At 39.5% G+C, this 20,352-nt stretch overlaps 1 protein-coding gene across 1 annotated transcript in view; it reads left to right on the plus strand.

Annotated features, from left to right (window-relative positions):
* Positions 1–3,753: 3,753 nt before the first annotated feature.
* LOC105935812 (AP2-associated protein kinase 1) overlaps positions 3,754–20,352 on the plus strand; it is a 36,204-nt gene continuing 19,605 nt past the window's right edge. Inside the window, exons 1-13 of the mRNA XM_012876382.3 lie at positions 3,754–4,813; positions 6,774–6,892; positions 9,314–9,422; positions 11,380–11,522; positions 12,680–12,801; positions 14,152–14,233; positions 14,442–14,574; positions 14,691–14,794; positions 18,315–18,397; positions 18,564–18,724; positions 19,079–19,200; positions 19,416–19,757; positions 19,985–20,127. Of these exons, the coding sequence (XP_012731836.2) occupies positions 4,651–4,813; positions 6,774–6,892; positions 9,314–9,422; positions 11,380–11,522; positions 12,680–12,801; positions 14,152–14,233; positions 14,442–14,574; positions 14,691–14,794; positions 18,315–18,397; positions 18,564–18,724; positions 19,079–19,200; positions 19,416–19,757; positions 19,985–20,127 (1,826 nt within the window). The 5' untranslated portion in view covers positions 3,754–4,650. The remainder of the gene's footprint in view (positions 4,814–6,773; positions 6,893–9,313; positions 9,423–11,379; positions 11,523–12,679; positions 12,802–14,151; positions 14,234–14,441; positions 14,575–14,690; positions 14,795–18,314; positions 18,398–18,563; positions 18,725–19,078; positions 19,201–19,415; positions 19,758–19,984; positions 20,128–20,352) is intronic.

Below are 20,352 nucleotides of genomic sequence, written 5' to 3' on the forward strand. Positions count from 1 at the left end.
AGAGGAGTGAAAAGTTGTGAATAGAGTTGGATAAATTTTTTGGGGGGCCCATGACTGTCAGGGGCCCTTGGAATTGTCCTAACTTCCCCCCTTTACAACGCCCCTGCCTGAGCACTGCCTATAGTCCAAAACAAGATGTGTGACAAGCCATGCTTCTCTCTACCTTCACTGCAACTGCAACCCTCCTTTTCCTTCTCACCCCTGATCTCCTATGTGCATATTTGTAAAAGATAAAAACACAGTAAAACAGCCTCATCTTTTGGAGGAATATTTCAAGTGAAGAAGTAACTCATAACTTTATAATGCTATTAGCAAGAGAACATTTTAAACTGCTGGGGGTGCTCTCTGCCATGTTGCTCTTACACTGCGCTTCATATAATTACACACACATTCACGTACATGCACGCATGGCCAGCCCAGCTTTGTAAACTTGAGACTGGAAAACACAGAGAGATACGGTGTGATGCAAACCTATCTGAAATATTACCTTTAGCTCTTCACGTCACTATTTTTTTTTGTTATATTTTATCTAAAATAATGAAATTTTGCTTATTGCTCCTTTAAGGGTATTCGGACTATGTGGGCATTTGAGGAAAAGGGAAGATTGGCTGTATAAACCAACCTGTAGCAATGGCTCACAACAAACGTTCCATCTCACCATTACAGCTTCCCTGCCCCTTTAAAACAGGAAAGCACTGATTATGTGCTGAATAATATGTCAGAATGAAAATAAAATGTTGCTTTATACAAAAGAAATTAAAAGTACAGAAATATTTCCAAATCACTGCAAACAATGCGGTGACCTTTTTTAGGTGCACCACTCAGGGATGAGCAACAATGAGTTCCCAGCAACAATCCTAAAGGCTCAAGGGGTCAAAGATGTGGGGAGGACAGTTGAACCGGGGAGCTAAGAACCTGTAACAAATAGAACAGATAAAATAAGAAACCAGAAACCACTCACGTCCCACCTTGAAGATGTCATTCAGCTGCTGGAAAGTGGGATTTATGCCCAGTTCCCTCACTAGAAATGTTGCAATGTCTTTGGCAAGGCTTACTATTTCCCAACATGATACTCCAGTTGTTATTCTCGCTCATAAATTGCTACAGATGTGAGCACTTTGTGGTATATAAATGTCATGAAGATGTACATTTCATCAGAGACTGCATGAGAATCAATAATTCCCAAATATAACTCAGCAGAGACGCTGCCCCACCAACATGAGACAGAAACAAGGAACACACGACACAAGATGTCTTTGAAGTGACACCGAATAGCTACAAAGAACTGTAGAATTACGAAATAAGACTAACCAGCATGTAAAATATGTAACAGGAGCAGATGTACAGCATTCCTCCAAGTCCCAAACCAACTCTTTTGCCTCTTTGTCACATCTTTTGGAGTATGTCTCTGCTAACTTTACACACAGAGAAACAGACGTTTTTGTGTATTGTTTTTTTTGTTAATTCCTCTTTTAAAAAATAGCTCAAACTCCTTCCTTCTAACACCAAAATATGGTTAGCTACAAATAAATTATAAAAAGTTTAAAAAATTATGTAGGGAATTTTTTGTAGCTTCGCCACAAACTCCCCTGGGTCGCACCCCTGAACTAGACTCTCCTAAACCAAGCCAAGGTGAGAAATTTTATAGCTGAAAGCATATCAGCTATTAATAGATAAAAAAAATGTGTCTTTATCGTCACTGTATGCAAAGTATACAACAAAATTGGTCACCAACTTTGCTGCACAAAAATACATTTTAATGAAGTAAATGACTAATGGTAATATAAATTACTGCTAAATGGTAAATAGCTTGTTCTTGTATAGCGTTTTTAAATAGTTTTGAATAGACCTGGCAACCCATCAATTGCAGGACGAACGTGCAGGAGTTTTGTTAGGCAACAAAAAGCATCCCTTTAATGTAAAATCTCTTATCATTGTTCCATTATTAATCCGAAAATTCTGAGGATGTTCAGGGTGCAGTGCTTGTCTTCTCCAAACATAGAAGACCAAAAGGACCGCCCCCGAGGTATAGCAATCCTGATAATTTTAGAACATAACCTTTTTGGTGACTTTCACTTCACCTGTCTGTATGGTACTTCTTATCTGGTCACTAATTGAAATATTACGTTTTGTTTCTTTAAAGAGCTGTAACCTAGTGTTTGGTAAAGTTTAAAAAACACAGGTTACTCTTCAGGTGTTACAGGAGTTTTAAATTTGGACAGAAATTTGCCATGTGACATAAGAAGTCTGTAATCATTTAAAATGTGTTGGACGAGCACAATATCATTTTCCAACCAGATGTTAAAGTGATTTAATCTTCTAAATAATATTTTCACGTTTCCAAATGTAAGATGCTGTTGGGGAGAAATTATGCTTGTGGGCCAGTTTCCACACCAGGAGAGACTGTTGATAAAACCTGGACATTTGAACCTTTTCTGTTTTATAATCACATTTTAGCTAGAATTGGAGTCCACCCATCTGATTAAAAATGTAGTTGGGGAAAGTGTTCCAAAACGTGTCATCTCCCTTTAACAGTTTAGTCAAACGTTTAATTTTAAAGGAAGTGTTTAGCATTTCAAAGCTTAGGACATTTAGGCCACCAAACATGTTGTTATTACAGAGAATGTCTCTTTTTAAGTAATGACATTTATCTTTCAATATAAAATCAAGCACAATTTTATCATATTTATTGCACACCTTCTTTGGCATTTCTAACAATAAGGAAGTGGAAATTCCTTCAGCTTTTGAATTAAATCCTCCCATTTAATGCCAGGTCTCTCATGTCTCAGGTCTTTATGGCCATTTCACATCATTATTTTGCACTGCCAATGTTGCTGAACTTTTATAATCGTGCACAACAATAGTACACAACTGAACGTTTAACATAAGATAAGATAGGGCTTTATTGATCTCACAGTGGAGAAATTTACTTGTCACACATCGGCTTAATAAACAAAAAGAAAGGTCCTAAAAGGAGGAAAGGTGCACAAGGTATAAAGTATATGTTATATACAGTGTGTCCACATATGTACAGTGTAATGTACAGTGTATCTAAAATAAAAAAATAAAATAAAAAGTACAGGGGAAATAAAGCAGATGGTTAGGGTGACTTATGTACGCTCAGGTGACTTATATACAAATGGAATGACATTTTACATTAAGTACCAGGTAAGTGCAACAGTGAGGTAGTGAGATAACTATACAGCTGAAGTCACTTATTAAACAGGATAATTTAACTGTAATATTGCACAGGTTATTGCACAGTGTCTTAAATAGAATTGCACAGTAGTTATTGCACATTAGTTATTACAGTTGTAATAACTAATGTGCATAACTAATAACTAATGTGCTTTACTGCATTTTTGCACCATTATTATTTTGCACTGCCAACACTGAACTTTTCAAATTAATGCCTTTTGTGCACCATTAGCCTTGCACTACAAACATGGTTATAGGTTCTTCTGCACTTTTTTTTTTAAACTGCTTTTCTCCTGTACTGTTACATTCTTATCACTGCTGCACTTTATATTGTAATGTTATTTTTTCAGTTGCAATCTCATTACATTGTCGTAAGCTGTATGCAACGAAATTTCGTTTTGTGCATACAAAATGACAATAAAGTTTGTCTAAGTCTAAGTCATCAGGGGTGAATTTCTCAACGTGACGTGAGGGGAGGGGGGGGGGCGCAGATGACCTCATACGGCAGCACCCAGACGCGAGAGGGCGACAGGGCTCTCTCCGAACTACAGTACCCAGAAGCCACCGCGTGCGTCAACAGCAACAGCTAGGATGTTGCGATAATGCTGGCAGCCAAAGATTGCTGTGGTTGCAGAGATTAGACGGCTGAGTCGAAACCTCAGTCGGTAACATCTCAGCGGATGACAGACGCAGCGGTTACACATTTGCACCAGACGCAGAATCGTCTCCTATCAAGTCGACGCTTACTGGGGGCTGCCCTGCGCTGAAGGCGTCAGCGAACGGAAACCATATAGTTGTGTGCGTGTGTGTGTGTGTGTGTACACATATATATATTTATATATAAATGGGAGCAATTAAATAGCCGCGCGGACAGTTAGCAATGAGGCAACAAACGGTCGCCGCGCTCTCGTGAAGGATGGAAACAGCTTTTTGGGCAGCGCTGTCGCAGTTACTCGGAGGCTACACCGCGTTTGAAGACGTTTTCTTCCGAGGATAACCTGGATAACCTTACACGAAATGTCATAGCGCCTTAGCAGCTAGCACTTAGCTAGCTCGGTGACGGCTGGACGAGATGGAGATGGACCTATTTTTCCTCAGCAGCCGCAGCCGACCATGAGCAGCTGGCCGACGGGTAAAAGGAGCACTTTTGTTTCTCCCGGAGATGCTTTAACCTCCGGGGCGGTGTGATACACTTATATAACAGCTAGCCGCTCTACAGTCATCATTGTACAGTCAAATGGGACATTTCCCCTAAAAAATCTCGCACCATCGCCACAAGGGAAAGAAAAAAAGGGGGTATTGCTTGCATTTTTTTTTTTTTTTTTTTTTTTTTGAGACGCCCGAATAGACTCTGGATAAGTTGGAGCTGGGTACAACTGCAACACAGCCGGCCCAGCAGAGTGTGAAGGGAAAAAGGGAGAAGCACGTCCTCCCTGCTGTCATTTCGACACCATGAGGAAGTTCTTTGATTCCCGTCGGGAGTTGGTGAGCTCCGGGCCTGGTTCTGGAGGAGGGGGCAGCAGCTCTGGGTCCAGCCACGCCGGAGGAAATTTCATTGGCAGAGCCTTCACTGTTGGGCGGCACCAAGTCACCGTTGAGGAGATCATCGCAGAAGGTGAGATGATCCCCCTTTTCCTCCTCTTTTTAGTTATTTTATTTTCGTCTTGGCTGGAGAATCGGGGGTATTTTTAAGGGCAAGCCCCAAATAAGAAAAAAAAATGCCTTGTGATCATGTTATTTATTATTATACATTAAGAATAAAATATATTGTTTTGATATGAACATGGCTATAATGAGCCACATGAGGTCTGACCAGTCTCAAATATGTGAGGTATTGAATTAGAGATGGTGAGATGCAATCTAGACTCATCAGATACCAGTTTTCCCATTAATGGCCTCTAGATTGGCGATACTCAAAAAAAGTATTGCCAATCTAGAGCAAGACGTGATGGCGTGGCATCGGTGTGGAAGGAGATCTCCTAATAAATGGAGATAAATCCCCTAACCCTATGGCAGGCCGGAGCGCTTCAGACGTCTTTAACTCGGCACCGAATCAACTCTGTTATGTGTTTATCCGTCCGATGACCGTCTCTGCTGAGGAGAAGGTGGCGTGCGTCCACCCATTCAGAGAAGAGCTGACAGAAAACGCTTTTTGTTTTGGTCTCAGTCCGCCCACCTGGCCCTGCCGCCCTGGGCAGAAAGCCTTATCGCCTATAATGGAAAGACAGCCACTGACGGGGATGGTGTATTTTTTCTCATTGTGAGCCAGTTTCCCTAACGCCGCTGAAACCTAACCGTGTCTCCCGCACAGGCATCACAAAGATTTCAGTTTATATTACCTAAGTATATAAAAAAAAACAAAGCTTCTGCCATCATCTCTCATCCGCACTCTGCTATTATGGTTCAGAGGTGGAGACTAGCAGGCTCCAGGCAGTTGCTTTATTCTTCCGAAATGAATGTTTACAGTCGATACTGTCATTTTCGCACTAACACGCAGTGGTAAGCAAATTGCAACCTAGAGCCGTGGGGCGAAAGTGCTGATGGTGGACTGTAGAAGCCTATCTGGAGCTAGAAGGATGACGGCGGCGCTTCCCCATCCCGAGTAGTTTAATCGTTGAGTCAAACGCAGGAAAGGAAGTAATGAAGGCGCTGGGAATCAATCAAACAATTTACATGAGATTGCAATGAGTGAAACATGCACTAAATTTGCCCCTGTCAAACATTGTTTACCTGCACCTATCTACCAAGCTCAGGCAATAAATAACGCCGTTATTGTTATGGAAAGCCTAAATAGTCCCTTTTTTTTAATGGCATGTGTTGTATTTAATGGGTTTTGCTTTTTTTTCTGTTTTTAAATTCTCCTTTAGCTAAATTGTGAAGCACTTTGGTCATGTTGTTTGCTTTAAATGTGCTACAGAGATACGTTTGACAATAGCGTTGTCTTTAATATATGTTTTGCATTTCTATGTCTGGCCTCCAGCTTATCCAGCATTTTGAAAACAAATGATTCAACAACTGTGATATGAGGCAGCTGAGCTCATCAGAATGTCTGTTTACCTTTTTTTTTTTTATTATTTGCACCGGAGTCTTATCTAGATCCTCATCCCGTCATCCGAGATCTCCCAAGCAGACATCCAGGATCTGTCTGTGGTTGTCTGAAACCGACGCGTGTCGCAGCTAAACCCAGCAGAGTGAATATGTGGCCTGAGCCGTACCAGATGGATAGGCCTCACTGTAGGCCCTCTACTTTAACCCTCCAGCAATGACATGACTAATAGATAACGCTATAAGGCAGCGCCATGTGGTCCTGATCCGCCGTTCTGATGTAAGGGACAGACGCTGGCAGTTGTTTGATGTAATGAGGCAAAAAAAAAAAAAAAAAAAAAAAGCTCATCTGCTAGAACAGAGATGCGGTCTGGAAGCTTTGATGTGCAGCGTCATTATGGATTTTCACAATGTCTAATTTTGAGTCGAATACTTTGTAAATCCGTTCGCGAATTTCACCTCTGCTGACTGTCATGTTTTCAGTCAGTTTAGCGCCGTATCTGGTTGACTCTTCTTCCTTGTTGTCGTAGGTGGCTTTGCGATCGTGTTCCTGGTGAAAACAAACCAAGGGGTGCGCTGCGCCCTGAAGAGGATGTACGTCAACAATGAGCACGATCTGCAGGTGTGCAAACGGGAGATCCAGATTATGGTGAGTGGCTGCTTGCTTTTATTGTCGCTCTCGTGGGTTTGCGTTACGGTTAAAACCACAACTAAGGACGACAGCAAAAACGCAAACAAAAAAAATATCTACGCACGAGGCCTTACTTTGGCTAGGTGCTGAATTTAGCCCAAATAGTGGAAGCAGAAATGAGTTAGTATTAGATTATCACAGTGGATTTTAAAAAAATGTGCTGAGGTTAAAAAAAAAAAAAATGTATAAAATTATCTAATATATTTTTTTTAAGATAGATAAAGCAAATGTGGTAGCCATATTTTAACCAGCTGACTGGCAGTGCACAGCAATCCTAGGGGGAGCACTGTGTTACTTTGTGCTCCGTACAGCCAGCCAAACCTTTGGTTTTTGCTTTCATTGGCAGCTCTTTAAAAGGACTGTGGGAGCCACATGGTTTTGATGCAGTAACCTTTTAAAAATCTTTTTACACCTAATTTCTGGTGTCTGGCTCATGTCTACAGTCACACCTAAGATAAATAAACATCCGTTGGAAATTTTGTTTATTGGCAAAATCTATAACCTAGCAGCTATTTGCAATAAACAAGTCAAACAAGAACCATTTAAATCACTCCAGACAGCTAATGTTACAAGTAATTTGTCCAAGTTAAATGCTAAATGGTTCTTTTATTTAATACCGCAGCCACAAAATGATTTAACCCCTTCATGACAACATGTTTAACACTTAGGAGTGCCACGATTGGATGATGTGACCTGCTGAATACAAGGTTTCACAGCTAGGAGAGCTTCTGGCAGCGCTGCTCAGTAATCTCATCCTCGTGGACAAAGTCCTCCAGCTCATTAATATTCTGGGGTTTGAATGCTGGAAGATCTCATCAGAGATGTGCAATAAAGTCCAACTCAGACGGCTATGGCGGCCACTCTAGCATGCTCCATGGCTTTTTCTAAAATCAAACTTCCCATTCTTGTTGCTTTTGGGTCATTACTACTGCACATTTTGGGGTTTCTGGCATGCCGCTCTGTAGCGTTTAGCATGTCTTGTGAAAATGGAAACCTCTGTGACTGCTGGCACCAAGTGTTGCTGCAGATTTTCGCCGTGAGTTGAGGGTTTTTGACCATCTGCCTGCTTGGAGATCTGGTGGCATCCATTAAGTGCTTGCTCCTTTTTCCTCCGTGACACTTGTGAACTTTGCTTTCAAATGTATATCTAGGAACATGCAGGACTTTTGTTTTCTTTTTGTATCATTTTGCCCTGTTTGTGAAAGGCAACAATCTCTTTGAAGCATAAATTAACCTTTACCATCAATAATCAAGGATTTTGAGATGTTCTGTCTCACAGCACCTGAGGAAACCTATAGAGCCCTGGACTACTTGCATCATTTTGAGACAGCAGTGATGTCATCTTGAAGTTGGTTAAATTCTCGCAATATTTGTTCTTTTTAGGCATTTAAACTGTCTGTGTAGAATTGGGTCATAGTACCTAACCACAGACCTTTGCCAATAAAACTAATTTACGTTGGGAGTTGAATAATTTTCATGTAAACAACTAATATTATGTTGTTGTTGTTTTTGCTGCATTTATGAATCTGATTCTATGCTTTCTGGTTTCTTGTTTAAAGATTTTTTTTTTTTTTTTACAAAACATGTTTTGAAGAAATGTGTACATTCTTAAAGCATACAGGATGTTATTATTTCTTTATGACACGGGTAACAATGTTTCTGGTTTTCTTTTGGGTATATGTTTGATTTAAATCTGTTTTCCCAAGTGAATCGACGCATCAATATTTCCTAACTTCTGTGTTATGAAATGCCACGCTTTCATGTGTAAATGTATACGAATGCCATGATGTCATGCCAAAAATATTTGACTGTATGGTGATGCAGGAAAGTCTGAAGGCCTTCTTTGAGTTTGGAGTCTACGTAGGACTTCGTCTCCTCTGTGCTGAGGAACACAGGAAGGAAGGAAGGAAGCAATGGATGTCGAGATAACAAACGAGTCAGATTCTATCACCCCGCAATCTTTCAGAGGAATCAGACATGTTGTTGCTCTACGTTTGCCTTCTTAACCTCCCAGTCTTTCTTAGTTTTGCCCTCACTTTCACTCTTCTCACACACAAAGGACAGCATTTCACCTCCAGCCGCAGTACTTGACATTTTTTTCATCACCTAACAGAGTCCTGATTTGAGCTCCCTCTTGCAGCTGCCTTTGTGGGGAATGGCCTCAAGCTGCATCACATGGAAAACTGACAATCTAAACGATCCCGCAGCTTTTTCAGAAAATAAAGCGAAAAGTTTCTTTCCCGTCACGTAATTTCTTTTTTTTCCCCATAAATAACACTTTTATATGTGACAACAGAGATTGTTAGCGGCGGCAGCACTTTTCGGTGTTGTTTTTGAGCACTGTATTGTATTTATGATTGTTTATGTTTGTTTTTGCAGAAAGATCTCGTTGGTCACAAGAATATTGTTGGTTATCTGGACTCCAGCATCACAGCTATGGGATCTCGAGACGTTTGGGAGGTTCTCATACTGATGGACTACTGCAAGGGTCAGTGTTGTACTTGTATACTTTGATCAGTGAGAAAGTGTAACTTCCGCTGCTAAATTTATTTGCATTACAACCAGAGATGTCATGATTGTTTTTATTTTTGAATTGTTCATGCATTGTACATGCAAACCAACGACATATAGGGCATAATTTTGGATTAGTGTGGTGTGCATTTGTATTCAGCCCTCCTGACTCATTATTTATTAGACCCCCCCCCCCCCCCCCCCCCCCTCTCTCTCTTTTAGGGGTATATCTTCACCAGGCGTAAACATCTAGAAGTGAAATCTTGCCAATTATTTTTGCAAAATAGCTCAAACTATGTCAGATTAGATAGAAAGCATCTGTGAACGTTACTCTCGAAAATTCTTAATTGGATTTGTGTCTCACCTTTGACTAGTTCCATTTTAAGTCTGGCTGTATGTTCATGGTCGTTATTTTGCTAGAAGTAGGGGTGGGCAATATGGCTTAGAAATAAAATCTCAGATTTTACTATACAAAATCCGATTAATCATTTTTTTTTACTCTTCCTTTTTTGTTTCACCAAAAAATTTAAAGAAGTCATTTTAAAAATGTGCTTTTATGTAAAAAAAATGTGCTGGGAGTTGACCTGAATTCAAAGTGCAACTAAAATTAATCTGTCAAACAAGATGTTTTACTGCCATTCTAAACAACAAGAATATAACAAAATGTTTGCTGCTAGTGGTTTTACTCAATGAGCTAAGAAGAACAGACTTTACTTTACTTGTGTAACTTCAATCTAACTTAATCAAATAAGTACTTGAGTAAATTAAAGTATGTCGGATAATGGTAAAAAAGTTTCCTGTTTACAACATTTTGACAATATATTTTCCTAAACATATATGCAGCATTGCATGCTATTCTCTCAATGGAAGCCCAATGAGGGCTTTGGCAAAAAACATTCCTACTTTCCAAAAATAATCGGTCAAATTGATTTATCGCCCAGCCCTAGCTAGAAGATCAACCCTCGTCTCTTGTGCCCCGACTAGTTTGAGCGGCGTGTCAAAGTTGCGGCATAATGGGCACCCCCTTTCAAAAAGGCCAATTCCTTTCTGATTATTGTGAATAAAGGCCACTGGTACCACAAAATTAGATTATTTTCCTATGTCCCTAATAAATTGAAGCAACACTGCAGCCAGATGCTGCCACGACCATGTTTTACCATGTAGGCGGTGTGTTCAGGGTTGATGGTTAATGTTAGTTTTCTTCCACACATAGTGTTTTTCCTGTCGGCAAAAAGTTTAGTATTGCTTTCATCTGACCCTGAGTGCTGTCTTCCACATGTTTGATGTATCCTATGTGGCTTGTGAAAAACTGGAATCCAGAATCTTGAGGTTTTTTTTTTTAAACTATGGATTCCTTCTTGCTAAAACCCTCCAAAGGTATGGCCATGTGTTTATTTGCAGTTTGGGGAAACTCTATTTGCTCCTTTATAACCTAAAATTGCTTTAAACCACTCCATAGCTTTCTCCTGGCCTGTCTGCACTGATGCATCATGTGTCTTCATGATGCTGTTTGTTCTCTAATGTTCTCTAATGAACCTCTGAGGCCTTCACTGAACAGATTAAATTACCCACAGGTTAACTCAATTTAATAATTAGGGGACTTATAAAGGTAGTTGTTTGTTCTGAAGTTTATTTAGGAGTTCCAACTAAAGAGGGTCATATACAAACGGCCCACTACACTAACAATTATGGAGTACTTAGTGTTGGTCTGTCACATAAAATTAGAATAAAATATATTAACGTTTGTGGTTGTAATGTGACGAAATGGAAAAGTGGTATGGAAACTGTTACAAGGCTGCATAATTGTCGGTATGGATGCTCTGTTGAGTAGCAAAAAACAAGCAGATTTTTATTAAGAGGCCTGAACGAATGCTAATATGGCAGCTGAATGTCTTCCTGTCTGCTTTGCTGCATCATTAAATGCTGTTTTACAGGAGGGCAGGTGGTGAATCTGATGAATCAGAGACTTCAGACTGGCTTCACGGAGTCCGAGGTGCTCCAGATCTTCTGTGACACCTGTGATGCCGTATCCCGCCTGCATCAGCGAAAGGCACCGATCGTCCACAGAGACCTCAAGGTGACATCTTTAGCCGCTTGGAGTTCTTCTAATATTGTTTTTATTTCTAGTGTTTGATTATTCCTTATGCCGAAGTGAGCCTCTGTCATTTAGGCACTGGCAGAAACCCGGCTCACAAAGAGAAGTCTTAAGCACAGTGAAGCTCAGCTTTCTGAACTGTAATGTGTTAATGGCCTGTAATGTACCACTCTGTACCGCGTACTGAAGGAGATGACATCCAGTGTAATTGTGTTAACCCAGCAGCAGCTCCTTCTGTGAATCACCCTGCTGAGACGTCCTTTGAAAAGCAATGATAAGTATGTTGGTGTGAGAGGAAGCTTCGTTTAATTATTCATTGGTCTAATAGCAGAGGAGAATGTAACTTGTTAGCATGCTTGAAATAACTTGACCTGCTGCTAATCGAGTCGTGTAGCTCCATTGATTTTTAAGTCACGTTCTCTCAGTATGTTTTGATCAAAATGGAGACATAACTTTTTTGCAGATTATTACAAATTCTCCATAAAGAAGTGATACAACAATGTGAAGGTAACAGTAGTTCACTGTGATTGGTTGATTGACTGGTTGATTGATTAATTGATTTTTTTCAAGATATGCCATATGCAGTTGTTTGGTTGAGCCAGTTTCTGTTTTTCTCCTGGAACTATAGTTGATGGTATACTAGGCTAGGCATTTTTTTCAAACACCATTTTTAACTTGATGATTTGATGGTTTGTGTTTAAATTTAAGCGTTTGCAATAAGAAAAGTAATGAATTTTCAGCAAATAACTCCAGTGTATAGGGCCTTCTCTATTTGTCACAAAGAGAGCTCAATGTGATTGAACAGAACTATCCTAACAAAACTTATCTGGGGGCAAAAAAATAACCATCTCTCCTAAATATATATATTTTTTGTGTGGTTTAGTTTACTTTTCATTGGTTAAGCTGTATATCGTTAGATTCCAGGCCGCTTCTAGCTAATTGGTGCATTCTACACTATGCTATCTCATTTAGTAAAAATCATAGCCTTGTATCGGATTCTCAGTGGATAGTTAATTGCTGCTTCAAACCAGTACTTTGTTGTAAACCTCATGCTGTCTGCAGAAAAGTCTGCACTAAAGATCTCTGTATAAAAATAAATAAATAAAGAAACAAGAAAACAAATGTCCATGCCTCTACAGGTGGAGAACATCCTCTTGCACGACAAAGGTCATTACGTGCTGTGTGACTTTGGCAGCGCCACAAACAAGTTCCAAAACCCACAGACCGAAGGAGTGGCCACTGTGGAGGAAGAAATCAAAAAGTTTGTGCCTTTTTACATTTAAAACGTTCTTTTATTAGCACTTCTTGTTCATAATGTTGACTTTAACTGGATTGATGCATTTACAGGAAACCACACCCCTTAAATTTTCATCATTCTTGGTTTTTATGTGATGGATTAAAGCAAAGTAGGGTGTAATTATGAAGCTATCGGGGGAATTCTTTTTGCAGTTTTTTTTTTTTCTTTTTTACAAAAGTGTGAGAAAATGTGGTGTGCATTTGTATTTATCAGCTTCTGGCAAACTGCAAACATGACATGGCCTTCTTTTTAAAATATTGAGCAATTTTCTCCCCCATGAAGGTCAAGTTTGAATCCACAACTAATTGTTGTCCTGCAGACAGATTTTTCCACCTGAGCTGAGAATCTCTGCAGCTCCCAGATTAATGGTCTCTTTGTGCAGCCACTTCACATCCTTGCTCAAGCTACTTTTTTTCTGGACTGATAGGCTTCCTGAGACGTTTAAAGCTTAAGATATCGTTTTCTAACTGAAACTTAATTTAGCGTCCTCCACTCCTACCATCTATTTGGTGCGTTTCTTTATGTGGTGTTTGTGATGCTGTTTCCTTGCTAATATTGAGGCCACCACATCACAACTGTATTTCATAATCAGAAAGAACTTTATTTATCCCCGAGGGGCAATTGAGAGTGCGAAGAGCAGACTTACAAAGCAAAGAAAAAAACACAAGATGGGTGGGCAACGGCAGCAGATAGGGTGCAACGTCAGAATTAAAATATATAAGTATATGTATATGAAATTAATTGTTTACATCAATCAATAAATGGTGAGTAGCATAGATAAAATTAACAATCAGCAGTAAAAAAAGGAAAGTAGCAGCTAATAACAGTAGAGTAAGCAGCAGATTTAATAAGGACATTGTAATAATGCACAATATATTATGATATTGCACATAAATAAATTTATACTTAGGTTAAGTTAAACTGAGACTGACACTATTTACCAATTCATTGATTTCTAAAGGCAATTAGTTGCACTGAATTTCATATTTTATATTCATAAAAATTTAAAACCATCCATTTTTTTCCTTCCCCAGCACAATTATCTGCTTCTTAGTGTTACAGAAACTCCCAGTTAAAAAGGTTGTGGCTGTAATGTGATAAATTACGAGGTATACTTTTCCTGTGGCAGTGTTTAAATAAAATTTGCAACTGATTGGTTTTAAATATATTTGCATTTTCTTTTTTTATTGGTGCAAACTCTGTTGGTTTCTCTAGACGGTAATTAAAAATTGGGTGTGAAGTGCTTTGTTTTGGCTGATAGAAGCCTGTGTTTTTTACTGTTTTTAATGTTTTGTTTTGCAAATCTTGTTTCAGATACACAACTTTATCATATCGAGCTCCAGAAATGGTGAACCTTTACAACAATAAGATTATAACCACAAAGGCTGATATCTGGGTGAGCAGTGATGAAAGTTATTTAGCAGAATAAACACTAGTCGTAAGTTAAACCATAAAAGCTACCACACAGCTATTTTCAATAGCTCTAATTTTATTAAATTTAGCCCTCTCTTTTCTCTTTCGGTGCAGGAAAAGTGTTTCTGGACTCATTCATTTCCTCTCTTCTGTCACTGGGTGTGCATGTGGGTATTTTTTTTTTTCTCCAGGCGCTGGGCTGTTTGCTGTACAAGTTGTGCTTCTTCACTCTTCCCTTTGGTGAAAGCCAGGTGGCCATCTGTGATGGCAGTTTCACTATTCCAGATAATTCCCGTTACTCTTACGATCTTCACTGCCTCATTCGTTAGTACCTGTCAAATTATATTCACTGCTTACAGCATAGTCCAAGTTTATTTATCTATTCGTCTTTTAGTTTTTGGTAATTTTACATTTTTTCCCTCAACATTTCGTTTTTTTAGGGTACATGCTGGAGCCAGACCCTGACAAAAGACCTGATATCTATCAGGTGTCCTTCTTTGCTTTTAAACTAGCTCAGCGGACCTGTCCTGTTCAGAATGTGAAGGTCAGTCTCTCTCTAAAACAACAATATTTCATCTGTTATGATCTTAAAGGGATAGTTCAGGATTTTGGAAGTGTGTTTCTGTTAAAAACCTCTAAGCATCTTACCTGCAGCAGATGGACTCTCACCACCTGATTTGAAAGTAAACCAGTTTAACAACCTAAAATATTGTATCTATTTAAATGAACACTCCTTTGATGCATTCTTTCTCTGCAGGAATGAGATAAAGCTTTGTTAAACTATACTGAGGCTTGTTAACCAGTCTCATAATGTGTCATAATTAACCAAAAGAATAACTTTTTGACTTTTCCATTGAATGATCTCAATCATTTAATAACTGTAGCTGAAGTGTAAACTTCAACTAAAAATATAGGAACAGTTCCTTTAAAGATATCAATGAATTAAGTCAAGACTTAAGTTTTTTTAAAATCAAACTAAGATCTCCTTGCTAGACTCAGCTGACATGCTTTACATCTAGCACAAGCCTCAGTATTACCAGGTTACAGACAATATTAATTTAAAAAACGCATACATAAAACAAATATAAAAATCTATACAAATATAAGACAATCAGATTCTGCAATGATTCAACTCTACCCACTATTTGAAAAGGTAAATCTATAGTTTGAAAGTAAAAAATACTGTCTAAATGGAATAGATACTATACTCCGTATCTCAGCAACCTGAATAAAGCCTAATTCTGATTTTCTAATGTTTAATTTAGTGAGTGAGGAAAGGGATGTAAAACCAAGGGTTCAGAATCAGCATTGATCTGCAGCTTTCATCAACAGAACTGAAAACAGTTCCTTTATAATATTCACATAATCAGCTTGCATATCTGCTCTTGTGGTTGTCTCCCTCTCTCTTGGCTGGACAACAGTCTCTACAAACATTTTTGGTTTGTTTTCTCAATCTGAGACAGGCAGGGTGTTGGTTCTGGTGAAAGGCCTCTGGAGGTACTCCACTCAATAAGAAGTGAAAAGGTCTTAAATGAAGTTAAAATGTGACGCTCAGCACACATCCAAGACACAGAGAAAAAAAATACAACAAAATCTTTGCAGGAACTTTACGCAAGATAGACGAATGTAAGTCAGCATATGATGTAAACCAATAGTCTTAACTGGATCTGCAAATCAGTCTTCTTTCTGACTCGGTCAGGCAAAATCTTCTTAATAGATTTAAAGGTTTCATCTGAGCCTTCAGACTCGGCAGCTCATCTGGAACTGAACCAGCCAAGGGAGTGGGCAACGTGGGAGATATGTAGGGTTAGAGAGGCAATAAAAAATATTCAATTAGTTTTGAAACACATAAGAGAGAGGGAGAGAGAGACATCTCTTTGGCTACAAAAATATCAATAAGCAAGACATAACTCCTCAATGAGGTTGTTTTAATTTTAGTATTCACATTTAGCTGGTCACACCATCTACATCGCTCAGTATTGGAAGTAAAAAAAATAGTTTACAGCTTGTTTGGCTTTTTAAATGAGAAAAATTAGGTTATCAACTGTAATGAAAAGACTTTTGTACAATTTTTAGCTAAACTTAACAGGTGCTGTTTGCCTTTCACATAAACAGATTGACCACCCACATGGAGTAAGAGATTATTTTTGTTGACCCTAGGATCATGTGTGGATATTTGGAAAGAACCTGGAGAAAAGCAGTTCTAGTAGAAGACATCTGAGGTGTTTGTCAGCACTCCTTACTTTTCTATTAGGTAGTTACTCTGACTGAAAATGCTTTGAAATGTTCTGTTCTCGGTTTATTTCACACAGGAGGTGTTCAAACGATTATTGTTTAATTGCACCCTACCTTCTGTTCTCATGTATATAATCATCGGAAAAAAAATACAGAATGGAAATATGTTGATAATTTAAAGCAGGGGTCTCAAAAATGCTGACTGTGGGCACACAAGGTCATCCGTGACCCTCAGAATGACCTTGTGTGCCCTACAAACAGCAGATCTGGAATGCTTAAGGTAGATGGTGCAGATGCAGACAGTTTTAAAAACTTTTTAGGCCGAGATTTTAACCATCATTGTAAAATAGCCTTAAAATGAAAAATGCTTGGTACAACACAGCCCTTGTCTGTCATTTACCATGTCTTTTCCTTTCACTTTAATTTCATAACAAATTGCAAAAGATGAAAATAGGAAACGGTCAAACCAAAAAAATTTGTAAAATATTAAGCCTATCTTTCCCCCAATGATATACAGGCCCTACTTACTCCAAAGATTTCTGACTTATTTGTACACTTTATAAAAATAGGACAGTTTTAGATTATTCACAGCAAAAATGGAGCTAAAAACCAGTGAAATTTTCTTGAAATTAGTGTATTTGTCCTTGATTTGAGCAGGTAAATAATCTTATCTGCCAATGAAATGAGTAATTTTACGCCTAGAATAAGAAAGTTAAATATAATGCACTTGAAATAAGATGATGGAGATGAGTTGTTCCTGTTTTAAGTGCATAATTCTTATTCCATTGGCAGATAATCCTATTTACCTGCTCAAATCAAGGGCAAATACACTCATTTCAAGAAATTTTCACTTTTTTTTAGTTATGTTTTTGCAGTGCTATTGGGCAAGGCAAGTTTTTTAGTGCAGCACATTCCAGTAACAAGACAATTCAAAGTTATGTACATGAACAGAACATAAGAAAAGAAAACAGAGGAATGTTCCATTGCATTGAGATAGAAGCAGAAGGTCAAGATAAGTTAAACAACAAACTGAATCTAATGAAGTTTCAGTCAGCTGCAATAGTTTAAATTCAACATTAACATTTAAAGGCCACTCTATACAAATAGGTTTTTAACCTTGATTTAAAGGATTTCAGGGTTTCAGCACTTTTACAGTCCTCTGGGAGTTTGTTCCAGGCAAGTGGAGCATAAGAACTAAATGCTGCTTCGCTGTGCCTGGTTCTGGTTCTGGTTCTGGTTCTGGGCATGCAGAGAAGATCTGAGCCAGAATACCAGGCTGGTCTGGAGAGTTGATACACTGACAGCAAGTCTGTGATGTATTCTGGTGCTAAGCTTTTCAGTGATTTATAGACTGACCAACGTTTTTCACGGTCGATTTTCTGAGATACAAGGGGCAGTGTCGGTACTTCAGAACTGGGTTGAGGGGCAAATAAACAAAAAAAAAAGAATTAACACTGTTTATTTATATATATTTTTTTAAATAATCATTTTTAAAAACAAAGTTTCAACTTTCCTGCAATTTTGGCCCGGATGGCAAAAACATCTGGACGACTCTGGTTTATAAGGCCCAATAAACTAGCGTTCACTTTTGAGGATGGAGTCGTTTGTTCTTGGCCACGCTTAGACTAGCCGTTAGATCTAGATCTGTCATGTATGAAGAGAGAGTTATTTCCTGCAGGTAAGATATTAACCTTTTACCAGAGTCTCACTTCAAAAGTCCTCAACTATCCCTTTAACAAGACTTAACAGCAATGATTCATCTTACGCGTGTCATTCAAAGTTCTGTGTACATTTCCTCGTCATGATGAGCTTTTCCCTTCATACGATAGAACTCTCCAATTCCTCCCACCCTTCCCGAGCCAATCAAAGCGAGCGAGGCTGCTGCAGCTAAGAAGAGCCAGACTAAGTCCAGGCAAGCATGACCTCATTACTCTGTAATACCCTTAAAGCTGTAGTGACACCACATTTTGTGGAACTAATTACTCAGTCAGTGAGTACCCTGATACTCATTAAATAATTACGTTAACAGTGTTTGCCATGATTAACAATAAGGGAATTATGCTTCCTTTTTTCGGCAGACTCACGGATCCAATCCCCACCACTGAAACCTCCATCACCCCTCGTCAAAGGCCCAAAGCCGTGCACACCCAGCCCGCTGCTGGCATCCTACCCATCCAGCCTGCTGCCCTCACCCCTCGCAAGCGGGCTAATCTCTCTGGTGCTGCAGTTCAGCCTGTGGGTACGTTTTTCACCATGCCACGGCTCTTGTCTGTCACAAGAAACATACAGCTTTTTGATAAAATTTTTACTTTAATGTACAAATCTCACAACATCTATGTGGAAATGGGTGCAGCAGTTCTTAACAGGTACAGATGAAGTTGCCCCTTTTTTTATTCTGTATCACTGCTTCAGGTGATGCTAGGTTTGAGTTCTGAGCTTTTAGTTGATAATATTGTCCTTCAATAAGATTTATTCTATTATGAATGCAAATTAAACAGTATTTGCAGCTTCATATGAAACCGTGCCTATTTGTGTGTACAAGAGAAACTGAACCTGATGCTGTTGAGTGATGTGCGGCGTTTCCATCCTGCAGGAGTCAGTTTGGACCTCTCCCAGCCAGCTGCAGCTCTCCAGTCGCAGAAGGCACAGGCTTCAGCTCAGCCGTTCGTTCAAACTCAAACCAACACTAGTCATGCTGGAGCTCCACAGAAGCAGGTAGAGAAAGGAAAGTGATTCCTGAAAAATCTTTCATTAATTATTTTTCTGTTTGCTGTCCTCTGGTATGAAAACGAGCTGTGGGAAATAATGACACATTTTTGTTATTCTACTGGAAAAATGTACAGACAATTATATATAAAAAACAACAACAACAGAAAAACCTGGTTCTTCTTGAGCGGTACCGAATTGTGTTGCATATATTTGTGCGCCAGACCGTGCAGCCAGCTGCAGCTGCAGAGACGGCGGCCCCTGCAGCATCACAAGTGGCCAAAGCCGAGGCTGCACCACAAGCACAGCCAGCATCCCAGCAACAGGCCACGCCCTCTCCCTCTGCGGTCAGCTCTGCTCCCCCGGTGGCGGCGCAGACTCCATCCAGCCCGGCCGCACCTCAGCGCCCAGCGCGCCGCAAGCAGCCAGGTCAGGCTCAGCAGCCGGAGGCTCAACCCTCTCCGTGCAAACCGGCACCGGGGCAGCCAGAAGCAGCTCAGCAGCAGGAGATACCAGCCCAAACTCAGCCCGCTTCCACCGAGACCAGCCAAACATCAGCTCAGACCGTAAGCGGCCAGACAACTTCATGCCGTGTCTCCCATTCCTAAAGCCGCTATTCTCCATGCACATATATCATATATTTATGACCATTTAATTTCCCTTTGATTTGATTTCCCTTTGGGATCAATTACGTATATTTGAATTTGAATTGAAGTGAATTGAATTACACATTCAGTACAACATTTGCTATCCCTCCATGTTAGTTATTTATTTCTGCTTGTCTATTGAACAGACTCCACCAGAGACTCCAAAGACATCAGACGACCGAGGTCACCAACCTGTGCCGAGTGATGCAGCAGCAAACGTTGCTGCAGCTCCCGTCAGTGACTCCACACCGCTGCAGCAAGGAGCTAATGGCAGCATTGCCCTCAGCCAGTAAGTGCCTTTTTAATTAAAGACTGAGAAGGATGAAAATAACAATAAACTCCTTTTACTGTCATTATTCAAAGGTATCAATGCTGACGGTGATTCCAACAACGGATTTGGGGATTGGGTTTTCTCATAGGGAACTGTAAATGAAAAAAATAAAACAGTTGTTAGATTTTTAACTTGGTTCGAGTATCTTTTAACATCTTGGAAATTCCTGCAAAGAGAAATCAA

Source organism: Fundulus heteroclitus, unplaced genomic scaffold (genome assembly GCF_011125445.2).
Source record: "Fundulus heteroclitus isolate FHET01 unplaced genomic scaffold, MU-UCD_Fhet_4.1 scaffold_70, whole genome shotgun sequence".
NCBI lineage: Eukaryota > Metazoa > Chordata > Actinopteri > Cyprinodontiformes > Fundulidae > Fundulus > Fundulus heteroclitus.